This window comes from Cucurbita maxima, unplaced genomic scaffold (assembly GCF_002738345.1).
Source record: "Cucurbita maxima cultivar Rimu unplaced genomic scaffold, Cmax_1.0 Cma_Scf00023, whole genome shotgun sequence".
NCBI lineage: Eukaryota > Viridiplantae > Streptophyta > Magnoliopsida > Cucurbitales > Cucurbitaceae > Cucurbita > Cucurbita maxima.
The window spans coordinates 2010272-2030452 of NW_019272039.1; the positions used below are offsets into that span (position 1 = coordinate 2010272).

The 20181-nt window shown below is 35.9% G+C and overlaps 3 protein-coding genes and 1 long non-coding RNA gene across 7 annotated transcripts; 1 reads left to right on the forward strand and 3 right to left on the reverse strand.

Moving 5' to 3' along the window:
• Positions 1-428: 428 nt before the first annotated feature.
• LOC111496686 lies at positions 429-1610 on the forward strand. Its single transcript, XR_002720506.1, has 3 exons — positions 429-517; positions 551-1353; positions 1507-1610. It is a non-coding gene; the product is annotated as an uncharacterized LOC111496686 (long non-coding RNA).
• Positions 1611-1665: 55 nt separating this feature from the next.
• LOC111496685 lies at positions 1666-6697 on the reverse strand. 4 transcript variants are annotated; one of them, XR_002720505.1, is made up of 7 exons: positions 6384-6697; positions 6193-6269; positions 4184-4274; positions 3918-4012; positions 2830-2936; positions 2059-2130; positions 1666-1751 (listed from the first exon to the last, which is right to left on the reverse strand). XR_002720505.1 is itself a non-coding variant. In XM_023147157.1 (6 exons), exons 1-6 carry the CDS (start codon positions 6405-6407, stop codon positions 2120-2122), a joined length of 402 nt encoding a protein of 133 aa, XP_023002925.1. In that variant the 5' UTR covers positions 6408-6696; the 3' UTR covers positions 1868-2119. The 4 variants fall into 4 exon arrangements, 2 of the variants coding, with proteins under 2 accessions (XP_023002925.1, XP_023002924.1); XR_002720504.1 differs by lacking the exon at positions 1666-1751 and adding an exon at positions 1868-1966; XM_023147157.1 differs by lacking the exon at positions 1666-1751 and having other exon boundaries at positions 1868-2130; positions 2830-2933; positions 6384-6696.
• A 371-nt stretch (positions 6698-7068) lies between these two features.
• On the reverse strand, positions 7069-9965 carry LOC111497194 (50S ribosomal protein L7/L12). Its single transcript, XM_023147904.1, has 2 exons — positions 9209-9965; positions 7069-7408 (listed from the first exon to the last, which is right to left on the reverse strand). Exon 1 carries the CDS (start codon positions 9816-9818, stop codon positions 9210-9212), a length of 609 nt encoding a protein of 202 aa, XP_023003672.1. The 5' UTR covers positions 9819-9965; the 3' UTR covers positions 7069-7408; position 9209.
• Positions 9966-11515: 1550 nt separating this feature from the next.
• On the reverse strand, positions 11516-19450 carry LOC111497314. The gene is made up of 18 exons (XM_023148079.1): positions 19317-19450; positions 18763-18866; positions 18587-18678; positions 18083-18121; positions 17924-17977; positions 17363-17441; positions 16820-16848; positions 16688-16730; positions 15299-15344; positions 14117-14210; positions 13975-14027; positions 13787-13871; positions 13603-13705; positions 13407-13499; positions 13166-13232; positions 12753-12819; positions 12615-12668; positions 11516-11949 (listed from the first exon to the last, which is right to left on the reverse strand). Exons 2-18 carry the CDS (start codon positions 18824-18826, stop codon positions 11806-11808), a joined length of 1206 nt encoding a protein of 401 aa, XP_023003847.1. The 5' UTR covers positions 18827-18866; positions 19317-19450; the 3' UTR covers positions 11516-11805.
• Positions 19451-20181: the final 731 nt, after the last annotated feature.

The window sequence follows — 20181 nt, forward strand, 5'->3', positions numbered from 1 at the left end:
ATCATGAAAGCTAACAGAACCTTCTATAAACATGCCTCTATAATTCTTCTCTAAGAGAAGCTTGTTTAGCTTTAAAGAGGGAAAGGTAAAGGATTGGAACATATAATATGAAAAAGTCAACATAATCATAGTACTAACATGGACAACTGCAGCTGTTACAAAAATTCTAAATGTCACTCATGAAGTGTTTTGGACCATCCACTCTTTTCCACACCCTTTATTTAATTAGCTAAATGACATTGGTTTATAAAATATCAACGTAGAATCCAATGTTCACATGCATTTGAAACTCTAAGGACCCATTCTTTTTGTGGAATAGACATTTCATTGGATTCCTTTTTATGGAAAGAACTTCTCTTTGATCCTTTAATCAAGTGATTGAAAACTGGGGCCGACATAAAGATAAGAGAAGATGAGAATTTTCTGTTCTCATTTTGGATTAGCAAAAAATGAAAAGGGCATACAGCTAGAAACTTTTGGTTGGGTAGAAATGTGAATTCCCTCGGGTCATCCTCAGGTCATCCTCAGGTCACCCTCGGGTCATCCTCAGGTCACCTGGGAGTTCTTATGCTTGTCATTTAATATCAAGAAAGTATCAATCACAAAGTCAACAGATGGAATCAAAAGTACCCTGCCATTGTGACTCAGAATTCTGGGAAGCTTTAGGAACTATGGGTGACGAAGTAACCACCAGAGGATCTAAAACAATGGAGTAAGGTTGTACTTGGCAGAGACACCACTTACCTGAAATTGGAATAGTTGGTGCCCCCAGATATCCTGTCTGGCGAGCCACGGCACCATGTGATTGCCCATGATTTGAGAGGCTAAGGCGATTTGAAATCGCCACCAAGCCCCCATTCTCACACCGTTCTTCTTTTCCCCTAACATGGTGTAAAGACTTATGCTGTAATAGTACTTTGGAACTGTTCAGGAATTAGGCATTCATTGTGGGAATAGATTGATTGAGAAGCAATTGCTGGGTGACATACGAGCTTGTTCAGACCTCATAAGGTCGATGGCCTTATCTTGCTCTTCCTTGATTTCCAAGATCTTCACAAACTAAATCTGCTGAATCTATCAGAAAATAATTGGATATCGTTGTCATGTGGTTCAGTTTCATGTCAGCACAAACATTTTGTTTTCTGCATTGCTTTTCTGAAGAACTGAATACTATGACTTGTTTGTAAAGGAACCAGGAAGAGCAGAGAAAACAATTGCTAGTTCGATTGAACGACAGTAACAAAGGAAGAATCCATCTCAGCCTTCGCTGGTATTGTGATCATTGATTGATCACCTAGAGATACCAATGAAGCTGTCACCATAGACAACGAGAAGGAGCTCCAAATTGGACATGTAAGCAATAACGAACAAGGATTTACATTTCTATTTGTCTGGTTATTTTCCAACAAAGTACAAAGGTGATCCCAATGTGAACCAGATTTTCTTTTTTCGTTTGCATTTAAAACATGATAATAATGAAGCTTGTTCGTTCTATTATGGTAACAGGAACTGGGAGCTTCTGGAACCATGGCCGGGATAAAAAATTGGGGTCCTGACAATAAAGAAATTGGATTCGAATCAGCGAGAACCAAAGAATATGTGGAAGGAGATGTACTCAAGAGCCTCGTACCCGCCCTTGAAGTTATTATATTAGAGGCCACCATTTCATCCAACAGGAGAGAGCTCAGCAAGACTTCCGTGGACTTTTTCCTCTATAAATGTCTTTGTACATAGTCTCTGTGCTTCACCTCCTGTAATCTCAAAAGCAGAGAGATTTTCATTAACATGAAGAAAGAGGAAAGCAATGGATCAAATACTCAATTATTGGAATACAAATACCAGCTTCTGCAATGAAGAAATAGCAATATAGTTGGAACAACAAATTTTATTCCCTTTGTCTTGTCAGTTTGAGGAAGTTTAAGACGTTTTCATAGACAATGAACGTGATCAAAGCCGCAGGGACATTCTTTTGAGAACCAAGTCACTCAAGAGTCAGCTAAGATAAATGACTATAAAAACAACACCATAGTTCATACCATAAGTCAAATTTCTATTTACTTGAAATGGGTATGTAAGAAGCATGGCAGCAATTTTAGAAGATCCTCCAAGAACAGCATAATCAACTGAATTCTGCATGAAAAAAACCCACAGTAAGAGTTTATATTTCATGTGGCGAAGACTAGAACTAATGGAGTAAGGTTCTTAAAAGGCAATGGTTTTTATGTCATCTGAATGTTGCTTATAATTTATGATCATTGCAAGAATATACCCTAGGTGAATGGAAGAGGCTAAGATATACTCGAATATACTATTGTATGATTAGCTATATGGAGGACAAGCATCTGAAAAGGTTATACGCTATAGGCTAGATCAAATAAATATTTCCTGTAACAGCACAAGGTCACCGCTAGAAGATATTATCCTTTTTGGGCTTTCCCTTTCGAGCTATCTCTCAAGGTTTTAAAACGCGTCCACTAGGAAGAGGTTTCCACACTCTTATAAGGAATGTGCTTCGTTCCCCTCTTCAACCAATGTGGGATCTCACAATCCACCCCCCTTGAGGGTCCAGCTCCTCGCGGCACACCATTCGGTATCTAGCTCTGATACCATTTGCAACAACCCAAGGCCACCGCTAGCAGATATTATTCTCTTTAGGTTTTCCCTTTTGAGCTTCCCCTCAAGGTTTTAAAATGTGTCCACTAGGGAGAGGTTTCCACACCCTTAAAGGAATGATTCGTTCCCCTCTCCAATAGACGTGGGATCTCACATTTCCACTTCTCCTAGAACTCAATATAGTGGTGTTGGTAAACTCAAGCCAGAAACTTGTACCAGTAATTCCCCAGAACTTTGAGAATTCACTTTGGTCCATCAGACCTCGAGTTGGCAATAAATGTACGGAGTTCTTCATAAACTGTAAATGCACCATGAGAAACCTGCTGAAGCAACCAAACACATCTATGAACTAATTCCATGAAATTCTGTCAACAGAATGCCTTTTTATGACAAATGTACAAACACTCTCCCATTCCATAAAAACCCTCAACAACATTTTTACAACCCCACAAGAAATAGGAAGGAAAAAAAGGAATAAAGGAAGAAAAGAACAAAAAAAAACTGATCCCAAGAGCCCATATTTGATAAAATGAAAATTAGAGTACAATGATATGAATGGAAGCCACGAAAGTTTAACCAATATGCATATATGTACTGATAAATAGATGGATAGATAGGAAACGTATGATGCTATTAACGGAGCCAAAATTGCAAAAAAAAAAGGGGGAGATGAGATATCCTCACAAAACCAATGGGTTACAAAAACTAAGTAATATAATAAGATTACTCTGGAGAAGCAAAATAATCACACTGTTAAGAGAAAACATAACCTAAATCCAAACAGCTTACAAGGAAAAGGCCAGGAACAATCTTTTTTTCTTCTCTTCTCTTTTTTTTTTTTTTTTTTTTTTTTTTTTTTTTTTTTTTTTTTTTTTTTTTTTTTTTTTTTTTTTTTTTTTTTTTTTTTTTTTTTGTGATTACTCCTTTCTAAACAAAACCAAGAGGAGAATTTTTAGCAAAATCCTTCGGTTTATGAATGGGTTTGGATCTTGTTGTTTCCCTTATTTATTCTCTCTTTTTGATGAATTGTTTCTTTGAAAAGCTTTCATTCTTTGACAAGTCTAAAAAATCAAGGTAGACTAGATAAAACAACTGAAGCTTAACTTAAAACAACCGTCACAGTTTTCGAAGTAAAAATCATCACATCATCATCATTATAAGCCATTAAACATTATCACGACACAGTGGGAGAGAAGGGGGAAAATATGAAATACTGAAGCTTAACTTGAATACAAATCACAAGACCTTGTAATTTACTAGGATAAGATATATCCCAGAGAGCATATTAAGATAGAAGGGCAGACCATATAGCCCAGAATAAGGTTGCGCTTGATGAAGAGGATTCTGAAGCTGCATTCTTGTTTTCACAAGCCAAACTGGATTTGTGCAAAAAACAAACCTGAAGAGGCAGTAGAACCACAATTGTTAACATAATAAAAACTAAAAACTCTAATAAAATGAGGATAGAGAAGCACTTTTCTAGTAAGTCAAAAGTGCAATAATGGAATTGTTTGACGTAAAAAGCATAAAAGGTCCAGGAAGGTATTGCAGAGCTTCATGTTGGACTCACCAAAGCTCCTGCTTCTGCTGCAGAAACAAGATGAAGCCTGGGACTCAAGTTCTTTTCATTGTCTGAATATATTTGTTTGGCTCTGCCATAGCTACCATAAAACGGGGAAAACATTTAATGGAGTTTGAAAGACTAGATGAAATGTTCAGCCAACAAAGAAAATGTTAATAAATTAGTCAATCGCTTGGACAGACTTCAGTTATGTACTTAAATCACAAGTAGGATAATTATATCACAAGTTCACTACAACAGTTGCAAACTAATAGCCTTTCCCTCGTCTTTAGCTGAAGAGGCCTCAAGGATGGTTCAAAGTCGGTTGCCCCTCCCTCTAGTATTAGAGATTTGAGCTCGTTTGAGGATATTACAAAATTTATTGAGTTTTTTTAATAATTCTCGAAGGGGACCGATCCCTTTCCCTTGGTACTTTTTTTCCCTTTTCTCATTTGAGGATATCAAAGGTGCTTTAGAGGAGGATAGTTTGGATTTTAGTAATGATCCAGTTGGTAGAGTTATTAGCATTGATTCTAATTTTGAAAGGAATCTGCATGACTTTTCCAAAGATTCAAGCGATGAAGGGCTTTTATATCCTTCATCAAGGGAATTAACTCTATTACTAATGCTGATCTCAACACTTCAGAAGCTCCAAAAGATTCTTCAGATATTATTGATGACCTTTGTAAATTTTTAAAGCTTGCAGCAGGTCCTTTGTCTGAGAAGGGGTTTGCTTTCAATGTTCCTCGTGGACTTGAAAGGGAGTTGGAGTAGCCTTTCTTCCTGGAGTCTGCAAGGCTTTCTCGCTGAGTTTTGTCCTATGAACAGTGGTTTAGCCGTTTAGGAGCTGGTTTGTATATGGTTCTAGCTTCAATGGCTCTTCAGTTAAGCAGCCTTGCTTTTAGAACAATTTTGTTTGTTTGCTTGTTTGTTTGTCACCTGGGCACTTCATTCCTTGATGTTTTATTTTGGCTATTGTATCCTTTGAGAATCTTTTCCTTATTGGTTTGGTTGCTGGTTCTCTTCACTCCCTTCGGGAGTATGTATCCTTTGGGAATCTTTTACTTATTGGTTCAGTTACTGGTTCTCTTCACTCCCTTTGGGAGTATGTATTTTTTGGAAATCTTTTATTTATTGGTTTGGTTGCTGGTTCTCTTCACTCTCTTTGAGAGTATCTATCCTTTGGGAATTGGTTTGGTTGCTGGTTTTCTTCACTCCCTTTAAGAGTATGTATCCTTTGGGAATCTTTGACTTATTGGTTCGATTGCTAGTTCTCTTCACTCCCTTTGGGAGTATGTATCCTTTGGGAATCTTTTACTTATTGGTTTGGTTGCTGGTTCTCTACACTCCCTTTGGGAGTTTGTATCCTTGAACTTTCTTAAAACAAGACTTCTTTAGTTTTCAAAATTTAGAAGATTTTGACAAAAACATAGGTAGCAAAACAAAGAAACACATGAACAAAAGTAGTATTTGTATGCTTAATTTTTAAAAAACAACAAACAAAACAAAATATTTATCAAACATGACCTGTAATTTATTCTAAGAGACAAGGCTGTGTTTTCCAACATGTACTTTATGCAAACTGAATATTCACAAGTCACATGTGGGACGGGTCAAATGCAACAGATGATGGGCAGTCTGAAAAGCACAAAAATGGACTCAAGCATTAGCACGAATCATTTAATTACGATATGGATAAGATTAGACACACATAAGGATACTAAAATCGGATGCAGTTTATGGTTCGGATTTAGGGTCTTAGACTAAGACAAATGGCAGAAGAATTTGGTCTATGCGAGGAAGAATTCATCCTGAAAATGTGAGTTGCGAGCAATATTCGAACAAAGTTTCATCTAAAAGGTTAAGCAAGCAAATTTCATGGCACTTTCACAAAGCTTACCATTTCTTTTACAGAAGAACCAAATTAGTATAGCCCAGATCACAAAATTCGTGGGGAAATAGCAGAAAAAGCCAGCAAATGATCGGAATTAGGAGTAGCAAACACTGAATCTACAAACCTCCATCCGACCAATAGTGAAGATTGCATTAACTGTGCTCTTGTAAGTCGGGAGACTGGATCCTCCGCGATCACAACCTGCCATTTCGAGGGCAAAGGAGCAAAAACAAATGTTAGGGGTACAAAGACTTGAAACTCCAGATTTTTTGGTGACACGCAAGCAAACTTTGAGCGGTTACATAAGTAAGCTACCTTGAAACCGGGTGCGGACGACATCTAGAGGATGCACGGCGGCGGACGACATCTAGAGGATGCACGGCGGCGGACGGCACCGGCGGTGGCATTCTCCCACTGCCACATGTATGGCAACGACGCGATTACAGACACTACACTTGTGTTGTTTCTTTTCAGTTCATCGACGTTGAGAAATAATCAGAAACGAATGATTCAAAGCATGAAATTTCGGCGGCGTTTCGACGGACAAAAGCAGAGCTCGGAGCTTTACGATGAGTAATTCAGACAGATTAAAAATGTGAGTCTACAAAAGTTCAGGAAAATGTGGATCGAAATCTATAACATAAATTATTCATCTCTTTCGATTCTTACCAATTATTAATTATTAATTATTTGTATTTAAAAAAAAATCCTCAAAATTAAACTTATAAATATAATTTCCACACCAAATACAAACATTTTACATGTAATTTAAAAAACCAAGTCTAAGTTACAAAAACTCTTTGAAAATAGGAGGCATACCTGAAAAAGATAATTCTTATGAATACTATTTTATTTCAGATAAAATTGGTTTTTATTACGATTCTTAATGGTTCAATCCTTCCTTCAACCATATCAATAATTTCCCGCCCGCACCTACTTCTCAAATGGTCGATCGAATCAGAAGTTTAGCCATGGTGATACATGGGCTTCTTCTTCATCACCAATGTTTGAGCTTACAAAGTTGCATTAAGAGGATGGTGTCTTAGAATACAAAAATAACTCATCGTAGAGAACTCTGTTCTTGAAGGGACGGTGTTTTAAGTTATTTGGACGCTATGAATACAAAAGGCAAGTACCAAGAAATGTCTCTCTATCATCCACCCATACAATTCCAGGTTGGAAAGTTCTAATAAGGAAGGCTCCATATGTTTTGAAGGAAACCAAACAATCCCATGTCCTCATCCCAGGCCAAATGAATTATCAAGACTCAATGGTATATATCCTCAACTGCTGTTCTGACTTGAAAAGTGCCATAAAAGCTTTGTATTTTCCGCAGTATCCTGATGGTGAAAGAAACAAACGAAATTACAAAATAGTAATGCCAACTACTACTGATACCATGATTCTACCAAATGTTATTGAATTGAACTGTTGATATTTGCAGAGGAATTTATAAAATCAAGCGACTTGCACACATTATAATAAGAACGATGATGAATGAAGTAGCCATGCTAAAAATCATAAGAAATAATGCATGCAGAGTAACAGATACAATAGGCCATGCAGCTTGAAACTGTGTAATGCTGCAGCATGAATTGGCAATAGGCACTCTACATGCTCAAAGTTACGACGACTATTAAATAAGGTTTTTGAGAGGTAACATACTATCGTGCCAGTGAGGACGCTGGCTCTTGAGGGAGGTGGATTGCGAGATTCTAGATCGGTTGAAGAGGGGAACAAAGCATTTCTTATAAGGATATGGAAACAACTACCTAGCATACGCATTTTAAAACCATGAGGCTAACAGCGCTATGTAATGGACTAAAGTGGACAATCTACTAGCAGTGGGCTTGAGTTGTTACACATACTATCGTGTTCTAAAGCTTTTGTGGCATTTATGAAACTATGAAGGGAAAAAATAGATCAACACATTGCCTCATGTTACAATGACTATTAGATAAGGTTTTTTTGTTAACATTACTTATATTTTAGAATATAAATTATAGAAATAAGGTTTTTGTTAACGTTACTTTGTATGAGCTTTATTTCATCTCAACTAACATTTGTTCTGCTCCAAAAAAATATTGAAAAACTTATTGGACCATATAGGCACCATAACCATAAATCTTCATAAGAAGATGAAATGAACAAACAACAGCAAATTAAGATTTCAACAAAGAATTGCATTTTAAGGACCATCATTATCTACCTATTATCAACTCTTGAAGTTTCTTATCTATTTTTTGGTTCCTTAAGAAAACGCACATCCTCAGGCTATTGTTGTAACGGCCCAAATCTACTGTTAGCAGATATTATCCTCTTTGGGCTTTCCCTTTCGGGCTTCCCCTCAAGGCTTAAAACGCGTCTGCTAAGGTAAGGTTTCCATACCTTTATAAATGGTGATTTGTTCTTCTCCCCAACTAATGTGGGACATCACAATTGTGTAGCTCCAGGTTAGGTTACACTTGCATGACTGGATAAATCTGATCACTTCCAAACTGCACACACTTCCGTACCTCAAAGTCCTAGAATTTCTCCAGCTCAGGGAGAGTTAAAAGTACAGCAAGTATGTCAGAAAAAACTATAGAACCCATTTTCCAAATCATCGCATACTTCTTGTGATTTCCTGCCTTAAATATAGGCACATTTGCATGCTTATTGCTTCATTGATTAAGAAATTGCGTTTCTTATCCAGAAAGATAAAAAGAGCAGACACTCGGGCCATTTGGTAGCTACAGGCTAGCTTACACAACTGGATAATCACCTCCCCTCAACTGCTTAGTTTTGTGTCCCAAATCAAATTCAATCAAGGGCCTTTCATCAAGTTCGGAGAACCGGAGGCATAGTATATTATATTCTATAGAACTCATTAACATACTTGTAACTCTCAAGCTAGATTAGGTCCTCAGGAGTTAGGATCAAATTCTTCTGCTAAGCTACCACAGATAGGAACTAAAATTAAAGATTATCAAGATTCGTATCCATGAATCCAAACCCTGACTGCGACCCCAAAACATACCCAATGGCTATGATGAATGCTCAATTGCTAAGATAGGCTAACATGGTCTATACACATGGCATACAGTTTGAAACATGTAACTCGTTCTAAAATACACTTACAAACAGTAGGATTACATTACCTCACTCCATTGAAACTTTGGCGCCAACCTCCTTCATCTTGGCAATAATCGTATCAGCTTCCTCTTTCGTCACCCCCTTCTTTAGAAGCGTTGGCGCCTTCTCTACCAAATCCTTCGCTTCCTTCAATCCCAAATTCGTAAACGTTCGCACTTCCTTAATGACCTTGATCTTCGACGCAGCATCAAAAGCTTCAAGCTTCACATCAAACGCCGTCTTCTCCGCCTTCTTCTCTTCACCCCCTTTCGCCCCAGAACCACCCTTGCCAGTGTTTTGCAAGCCGCCGAACCCCATCCCCGGCATCATCACCGCCATTACCGGCATATCCTTCACATCCAACTTTTCTCGAAGAACCTCCGTAAGGTCTGCAACCTCAAGTAGCGTGAGACCGGAGATCTCATCCACAATGGCCGTAACTCTCTCTGAAGGGGCTGGTTTTGATTCCGGTGAAGCAATAGTGTAATTCCGGTGGTTCAGCAATGAAGACGATGTCAATCTTTCCAACCCTAGAAGATTTAAATTGCAAGTAGACGGAGAATCCGAGGCAGAGTTTTGAGCGAAAGTTCTGCGAACCCTCGATAAATGAGAGGAAATACTTCGCAAATGTCTCATCTCTTAAATGTATGGTAAATCGTGAATGTTGTTCCGTTGGCAAGTTCAGTGAGACAATGAGCTCTGAGAGTTCATAGTCAGTAAGTTTGGAGGTGGAACATAGATTGTTGGCCGTCGTTCAGATTCTGTGAAGAAGCCTAAACCCTACCGTCGAGAGCGAAGCAGATGGTAAATTCCCTGGGTGGGCTTTTAGTTGGGCTTTCAAATCAGGTAGGCCCACCATTATTGGGCCGTCTCTGCAAGGAACGGCCCATCCAATCCGGTACAACCACCCATTTAAAGTTTTAATTTGTAATATTGAATTACCAACTCATTTTTTTTATTTAATATAAATATTCAACTAATAATTCATTTAAATATTCATTGATTCAAGAATTAACCTTCTATTTGAGCTAAGTAGAACCTAATTAATTATGATATAATAATCTCGATAATAAAAAATAAAAATTTAAACTACCACAAAAAACTTCAATTTTTAGTAGTTGAATGAAGTTAGTACTTTCATGAATTAAAAAAAAAAAAGTGTGTCGATGTCAAAAAGTTGCCAACATTTTAACTAACATTTTCATAAAATTAAAATATTAAAATTAACTTATATCTTATTAATGGTATGTCAATTTAAACATAATTCATGCTTATTATATAAGGAATAAGACTATTTTATTATATATTTATAATGTATACATTAAATAAATAAATATATTTAAATGGGTAAGATTATGTGATAATATTTAAATTTAGGATTTAGAAATTAATAAAATATTATATTATATTCTATTTTTATTTTTGAAATATTATTAAATTTAGTAAAATGGGTATTAAAAATGGAAAAAAGTTATCTATTAAATCTTTTTTTAATAATAAAAAATAGATAAAAATTCTCAATTCTCACTAGCGAAGCATTGTTTTTAATCTCATATCACTTGGTCGTTTTGAGATTTTTTTTCTTTCCAACAAAGAGTCTGAAATTTAGATTATGAAGACAGTAATAAGAACAATGAAACCTTCTTTTTGTGCCTCTTTAGACATATAATTAGACATTAATATCTTTGAGATACATCACCAAGTTTACCGTGTTTGAATAAATAGATAAAAAAAAAAGTGAAGGAAAGAACAGAGACCGTGAAACTTGAGCCGAATAAAAAAGAAAGAGTTGAGAATGAATACTAAAATAGGAAGAGCCGAGAAAGCTTACTAGATAAGGAAACAAGGCCAAGGATGTCAAATCCTTGGTTTTGGAACCTATTGAGAAGGGTTTGAAAAGTGCTGTTTGGAGCTGGAATGTTGTTGTTAGAGCTACTCAAACTCGCAGTTCTTGAGTCATTCCTTCCCAATGGAACCTCCCAAGAGGGTCCACCCGTCTGTCATGTTCAATATATATTACGTAAATTTCACAACAAACTGAGAATCATTTCACCATTCAAAGCATACAGCACTTACAATGACAGTGGAATCTCTTGCAGACAAAGCCAAGATATCAGCACTACAAAATGTTTGTGGGCATTCTTTCTCCCATGCAGATTTGATCTCATCAATCCCCTCAAACCTACTTAATTCAATACTACCTTATATGAACTGTGCTCGAATTGGGCTCGAATTGACACAAATTGACATCTTATCTTAAAACTAAAATAACTTAATTTTAGAGTTAGAAACTATACTAGGAGCTTCAACTCTCCCAAGCCAAGCCTAATGGGTAAAATGTAAAATTTCATCTCATTATTAATGTTTTTATCCATAAATGGCAACAATCCTAATACTTCTAGAAAAACTCAACATTTTGTTCAAATGCCTAAGAAAAAACAATACTCACCCTCTGTATTAATATCCAATCCTTCAATTTATGAGAATATGGATAGTAATGTCTGATAGGTTGATAGCTTCAAAAACTAAGCTTTGCCTAAATCACTTTTGCGTCTGCCTATAGTCCTTGATCCAATGGAAAACAGCCGAATTCCTTTAGTGAACTCTCTAAAGACAGAGAGGTTCATATTGAACCATAATTTTTCTCAGATGGTATTCGTGTCGGTCGAGAAGAGGAAGAGGATGATGGGCGCTCCCAGGAGGCTTCACTGACAATTGCATTGTTGAAGCCTTCCGCTCTCGGGTAGCTGTGTCCTGCACCACTCACCTAATTTCATGGATACAAATTCAAACATGTCACAAACTTACAACTGAGTCGGTAGACTATAACAAGTGATTGCTAGACCTGACAAGAAAATACAAGCCTTGAAAACAGTATAAGCTAGTTTCACACCGAAGGTTACGCAATATTCTGTTAAATCTACATGAACAATGAGAAGAAATAAAACTTACGAGAACTGGTTTGATAACTCTTCTGTTTTTATTTAAAAATTATGCTACTTCCCCTTCATTTCTACGGTATGTTTCAAATATGTTTTTTTTACAAACACATGTTAACTCTTAGCCAAATTCCGAAAACAAAACAAGTTTTATTTTATTTTTATATTTTTTAAAATTTTGGCTTACATTTTAAAGACGTTGAAATAAAAGGGAAATACATTGGTAAGCTAAAATTTAAAGATACTTGAAAACTAAAACTAAAATAGCTATAAAATCGGCCCAGGGGATTCATTTCAATACTGGGAAAAAAATCGTAAGATGAGATGATGTATATGCATGATCTAGTCAGTAATAGTGAATTAAGAATTGCCAACGAACAGGAAAAGATACCACCTAAGGAAACTTTTTGGTTTCTTGAAACAATGCTTGCATTGAAAAGAAAAAGAAATAAGATAACTAAACTTTACATCAAAAAGGGGGCTGCAAACTTACAGTTTCCAAGCAGGCGGATAGTAATGTCATGCCCGGCAATGCATCAATTCCACGCTACAGACATAAGTATCGAACAATAACGGTACATTTCACAGGAAAAAAAATGTCTAACCGCAATGACATTGAAAGGTAGCTTACCTGGCCTTGCACTTGGGTCTTGTAAACAAATCCTCCACAGCAAAATAGCGACGCTGTGACTATGAATCTGCTCATGCAAAATTTTTTAAGGCATCAAAACCATAAAAAAAATTATAAAAATTATTTTAAACAGGCTATTGAAAGGTTAACGTACGACTTATTTTCAAGTTGATCAAATAAAGCAAGAGGTTGCAGCTGAACATGCCACTTAAATGAAGCCACAACAAATGGGCACATCTAGATCATTTTAATATTTTATAAGCCCCCCAAAGCATGCAGAGGGAGTCCAGGAGACCAGTTACTTTGCAGAAAGTTATCCAGACTATACAGCACCCAAACTGTTTTAATACCTGAAGATCTAGATACTAAAACTTGCGTATATGCAGAAGAGTAAGAAGAAAGACTTGACATACATGCAAGAGAGTATTCCAAATGTGGCCCATCCTTGCATGTAATCTCCTTGTACGTCTTGCCTTTTTTCTGCAAAATATGAAACTCAAAGGTAGACTTAGGTTTAGCTTTCACGCCTTTAAAAAAAGAACAGTCATGTTAGACACTAATGTATTTCCTGCATGACCCTAAATTTAGTTCCTACGACAACTTCAATTTAAAGGAATGCATGGGTGGTATGTTGCATGAGAGAGAGATTCTCACCACACATTTTGGCAAGAAAAAAACTAATTGGTTCATAATCAGCCACAGGGATTGTGACGTTAACAGCATATGTAATGTCCCTGGCAATGTCACCTGAGATAATTACAGGTTTATGACAGCATGAGGGTTAACATATATAATTAATCGAGAATTCCATTGTAAAAAAAAGAAAGAAAAAAAAAAAAAAATCCCATACATCTCCATTCAATCATCAAAATCGAGGGTGACAAAGTTGTGGGGTAGCTCCCAGTTGCCCCTGAGCCCGATACTTCCACCTCCAGTCCATTTCCTGGAAAAACCTGAAAATGTTTGATCAAATTGCATGAGCTACAAAGAATACCAATTTCAATCTCTTATTCAACTAACTGAGAACTCAATACCTGAATAATCGGTTTCTGTACAAAAGAGGAAAGTGATGCAATTGCAGTCATATAAAGAACCACACTAGTCTGCTCTGTGCTAAAGCTGAAGATATAAACGTTAAATAACTTGGATAAATAGGTCTTCTATCATTATCAAATATCAAAGACAGAATATAATGGATGGATACAAGGCGATGAACTTTTACCTGAATGCACGGTGTGGCTTCTCATAGCCTAATTGAGTCAAACCATTATAAACCTGTGGTATTATTCAAGGTGCATCCTCTAAATAATTCAATCAAATAACTTTTCTTTCTAAGCCAACTTGAAATGACAACAGTTTCTTACAATTTCCCAAGATCGAGGGTGAAAACCAACAGTAAACCCTTTGAAAACACGTGGGCCTTGTATCTCACAAGGGATGGCAAGATCGACAATAACTCTGAGGCAGATAACAATTGTAAGTGAGTAACTTTCTCTGCGCCAAGAGAACTTCCCCTTTCAAGAAATAATATCTCAAATCCTCAAGCATTGCGAAGCATCCCTAAATAACATTCTAAATTTCAGATTGTACTTGTAAACATTGACACTTTGTTTTGTTTTTATTCCATAAGAATTTCCAATCATTCAAGTTATGACAAATATTAATGAAAACACGACTGGCTTCTAAGCTTCACTCACTACAACATGACAGATTATGCAGGATAAAGATGGTGTATGCCAGGTTTAGAGATGTGGTTAACACTACAGAACTAACATGTAACTTAATATTATCGAGAAATTTCTCTATCAGGTTGATAGGTTCCTTGCATCCAAAGAACCGCACAGGGGAGGTGGTGTGAATGCAGTACAGGACAAAATGCATTATTAAAGGAGGGAGTGCTGCTTCTGTATTTTTCTGCATAAGGGTTTAAAATGAATTGTTGGATAAGAGTGGGCCCAATCAAGTTATGGAGTTGTAAGAAATAGGGAGAGAATATTAGAATGAGAAGGCAGCAAAGTGACGGGTACAAATTTGGATACTTCGTGGGAGATAGATTCTCTAAATCCTGTAACAGTGGACTGAGATTTCCATTTACATTTCCACATAATACAGTAGTAGCAGTGAGGCTAATTGTTGTCGGGGGAAATCAGAAAAAGAGTGAATGCTTACTAATGCCATAAGCTAGACTTCAATTGTCTATTACGAACTGCAGATAAAAAATTATTCACTTTCATGTTCTAAAATATTGTCTTCGCTTTCGTAAAAATGAAGTATTTATCGCAGCCAACAACAAATAAGCACTTGAAAGACACAACTATGCATAGTTTTCAAGATTTGGCACCCATGCTTCAAAAGAAGAAGAAAGTTTCCATTCAGCTACTCGTGTTCTTTCGCAATGAGTTCCATGAACTTCAATAAATAAGCCAGTTTCTTTAATCCATTCATCATGAAAAACCTTAAACCATCATTCAAGGATTGCACACATGTTTAGATTCAGTAAATTAAAAATGTAACTTTTAAAGAAATCAAGGAGTTACGTTCAAGACCTGCAACTGGTCTCATAAGTGATATTGCAGATGCATCCCAGACCACCTATAATAAGATGATGAATGTGTTCATCACTAGTATCAACATATTCAAAGAGCACTAATATCAAACATGTGCAACAGTTCTCAGGAAAGGCAGATAGGAACACAGCTCAAAGAACTAAAATGTCCTAGAATTATACCGTGCAAGATAATGAATATAGAAATGAAAGTTGCTAGTAAAATAAGTTAGGTAAATATGAGTGACAGAGGGCTCATTGTTGGCAATGATTAAGCTTCAGCCAATAGGTTTTGGCCATGGCCAGATGGCCTTTCATTTTTTTTCTTTTTTATATTTGAACGTCAAGCTTTTATTGATACAGGAAAGAATACAAAGGGCATTCAAAAAACCAGCCCACGAAATGGTCAAACGAAAATAAAAGGGGCTTCAATCTGATAAGATGAGACCTAAAGAGTAATTACAAAAAAAAAAAAAAAAAAAAAAAAAAAAAAAAAAAAAAAAAAAAAAAAAAAAAAAAAAAAAAAAAAAAAAAAAAAAAAAAATAGATACCAAAGAGAGATATGAAATCTAATAAGAGAGCAAACATCTTCCCAAGAATTCTCCACTCCTTCAAAAATCTTGTTGTTTCTCTTTCCCCAAAGACCCCGCAAAACTGCAAAGAAGCCAACAAGCCATAATCAGGGCCCTTTCTTCCCGAAGGAGATGGATCCTAATTTCAAGGATTTTCTAGGGTGAGAGATGGTTGATGGATCCTAATTTTATGAGAAATCTTGAGGAGGGTTGGATGGAACAATGGCTAACTCTTACGAATGAGAAAAGGTGGGTTTAAGGGCTTCATTCTTGCAACAAATTAAAGGTTAAAAAAAATATTATATGGTATCCACCGTGTTAGTTTACGATGTAAACATTTAGTTGTGAAGATGCAAAGTTAGGAATAAGTTTCTTTTAGGGAGAAGAAAGAAAGTAAGGTCTTCCCCTTGAGCTGAAAGGTTTTCAAAGAAGACATTATAATCAGAAAAGGACACCCGAAGGAAACTGTGGAACAATGAGAAATAGATCACCTACACACTCAAAAACCATTTTATCAACTCCTTTAAATTGTTTGTAATTCTTTTTAGTCGTAACTTCCATAGGGGGTGGCATTGACATGTTTCAACCAGAGAACTTCTAGCCTAAATTGGATCCAAACAATCTTTTAGTTGGTATAGCATGCATGCATATCTATGTGGTTTTTAATTAATTGTTCCAATTACAAATTTCTTTCAAATTGTCATGGATCCCAAGGAGCATATCTTCTAGGCAGCCAAAATTGTATTAACATAGTTTCCAGAAAAAGTTAGGAGTTGATATACCAAAGAAGGAAGATTGGGGACGAAAAGCTGACTAACCTTTACATTGTCCATTTAAACAACCTCCACACATAACATTTACCTGAAATTAGAATTCCATGGTCCATAAGAAGCCATAAACCCAAATACAGAAGTTTGAAGGATTGAGAGAGAGTCCAATATAAAACTAACCTGCGCAGTCCTCCCCAATTTGTCATAAACTATGCTCACAAGAAGTCAGGTCGCCATTGTAATAATCCTGAACAGATGGAAATTGGAATGATTATGATGTCAGTTCCACATCATCTGAGCCAACAAGTTATAATGTCAACAAAAGCAAAGAATGAAATAGTTTTTGTTTTCTTTTTCAATCAGAAACAGAAAAATTCATTCATAAAACGGGGCCTATAAACAAAGGGAGATAAGGAGTATCCCAGAGGTCCTGCAATAAATTAAAACTCATTTAATTCTTATCATCATTATTAAAGGGAAAATTGTTAAATTGTAAGTTCAATTGGTGAGCTTTCAAGATTATGTCTATTTAGTCGATAGAAATTAAAAAAAAAAATTATAATAGGTTTATGAACTTTCAAGATTATGTTTATTTGATCTTTATACATTTTAACTATTAGTTTGAATTTTTTTGAAACTCCTCTTTTAAGTTATCTTCATTACTAGTTCTCATGCAATAGAAAAAAACTAAAGATGAACATCCATTTACATTAGAAACTAAGCTTACTTGAACAAAGTCGGCATGTCCTGAACCAGAGACAAAGTAGTTGAACTTATCAAATCGACCAAAATCTACATATCCCTGGTTAATCAGGAACAGATGCACTAGAGATATCAATGAGACTGACCAAGCCGTTGAAAGCATGACTAGAAAAAGAAAATATGAATCAAATGTATTCAAGGGATAATAAAACTATAGTAGTTGTTTCAGAGCGAGAACTAGCAACAATGTAATGAAGGGCACAACTCTTTAACTACAGCAATTATAAAAGAATGAATGAAATCAATGCAATTCTTCTCAGTCAATTTTGACAGTTCCCGGAAAATGGTTAACCCAAAATGAAATGGAAAGCAACTTCCTTCAGGCCGAAGAAAATATATACATTTTCCAGAACTCCTACTCTCTAACCCTTAACCATTTACAGATGGAACTCCAACAGCATGTGTATGTAAATCTTTCTTCATCAAATATGGCACTAAGAGGTTGCTAACATCCCTCTGACAAAACATATCTTCAAAGTAAATCAAAGGTCATTGTAAAGTAATCTAACAGAGATGCATTACCACTTGTGATCTACTTTCCACATCTTTGCAAAACTGAACCACCAAGTCAGAACCCTATATCAAGTGATATTTGACTCAATATTGCCTGAATTCATGTATTTATAGGGAGTTTAAAAATATAATAAAATTTTTCATTAGTTTAAGTAAAAAGAACATCACCTTTCCCTCATATTCAAATGGGTGTCCAATCCACCTGCTCTAATTGTCAAGTTAAGTAAGCTAAAAACATAATAACACCAGAAGAAAAATTGAGGAACAGGAAAAAAGAAATGTAAAGGGAAGTTGATTTCAGATCCCATAGAGGAACAAAAACAGAGAGTTCAATATGACAGATGAAGATGCTAACATATTGACTGGATCACCAACATTAATAAATAAAACCATATCAAGAAAAATCCACTTAAAGCCACAAGAAACTTCATGGAAAAGGTTTCCTAAAATGAATCCATTACTGATCACGAACCTCTAGAAAGATTCATTTGGGATAAAGTGAAGCCAACAAACATCACAATCAAGAAAGTTATAAAAGGATCAACCTAGATTTTATTGTTTTACAAATGCAAATTGTTTTCCCATCTCCCTAATGAACTGTGCATTTGGTCATTCTTGTTACCAAATCTAGGTCCTTGCAAGTAGTAATACAGACCATTCTGAGTAGGATACAAAGTCAATGATGTGACTAGAATTGTCAAAAACATAGCAACTGGAGCTTGGCACTGCAATTGCATTCATTTCAACAGCCTGTAAAAGAACATCTAAACAAAAAAAATTCTGTAAGAGAGAAAGTGTAATTCAACATTTGAAAAAGGGACAAAATAAGCTGAATGATGCAAGCTTACTAATTAATGCACTGAATAGTAGTAAATGTAAAGAATAAACACCAATATGATATCTTGTACTCATATTTTTATCTTTCTTTCAACGTTCGAACATGTCCTGCAGGCTGCAAATAAGTTTAGTAAGCTCTACAGTAGAAGCATCACAACTAGAAAAAGAAAGAAAAAAAAAAGTTAACTAGCCTGAATAGTGTAATCTAATACTCAAAATATTGCTGCCATAAAACCAAAGGCTTGAGTTAAAGCATTCGTCAAGTTAGTGTAGGGCAGGGAGAATGTAGAATCGAATAACACTAGCATGTTCAAAATGTCCAGGAGAACCATACGAGCAAGATTCAAAAAGGCAAGATGAATAAATTGAAACAGATATCCAATTTGAGGAACAAATTGTGACAATACTAATTAAAACTTATATTCAATACTACATTTAAGAATTCGGATCGGTTCCAGCTCCATAGCGAGAAAATGGAATGTGTAGTTATGTTCGAGTTCAGCTGAATTCAAGCCTCCAAACTGCTTCCGAAAAATGATAATGAAGAACACGAAAACAAAAACACCTGAAACCTTCGAGTGAATAGCTCCATTTGGTTTCTCGGCTCGAAATACGGGATGAATCCGCGAAAACCTGTGATTACGGGAAATGATCAGGCCATTACACCAGCAACGCGGGCATTGCCCGGTAATAACTTTCTATTAACAAAAAATGATAGAATCTTACTTTAAGACTATTTTATATTAGTTCAGATTCATCTCAATAACTGTAATAAATTCTACTTTAATTTTGTTTTCTTTTTACATACACGCCAAGTAATAAAAATATATTTTTAGTTTTTATAGATTTTAATTCAAATAATTATTAAATGTAATTTTGTCATAATCAAGTTCTCGGGCGCCACGTTCATGTTGACCTTAGTTGGGCCCAAGTAAAAGGCTATTATTGGGCCGGTCCAAGAACTCAAAATCTGCATTGGGCCCACGGCCCAATGTATCCCATGAGGAGCTCAAATTAGACTTTTTCTAACCCAATTCAAAAGAGAAGAAGAAAATAATAAAATAAAATAAAATAAAAGAACATGACCTTAGTTTGGGACCAAGTAAAGAGACTAATATTGGGCCAAGAGACCCAAATTCTACATTGGGCCCTCGGCCCAATGTATTCCATGAGGAGCCCAAATTCGACTTTTCCTAACCCTATTCAAAAGAGGAGAAATTTTGAACCAAAAAAAAAGAACAAAAGGGAAAGACTTCTTGATCCCCTTCTGACCTTAGTTTGGGCCCAAGTAAAGAGGCTATTATTGGGTCAAGATATTCAAAATCTGCATTGGGCCCAAGGCCCAATGTATCCCATTAGGAGCCCAAATTCGACTTTTCCTAACTCTATTCAAAAGAGAAGAAAAAAAAAACATGACCTTAGTTTGGGCC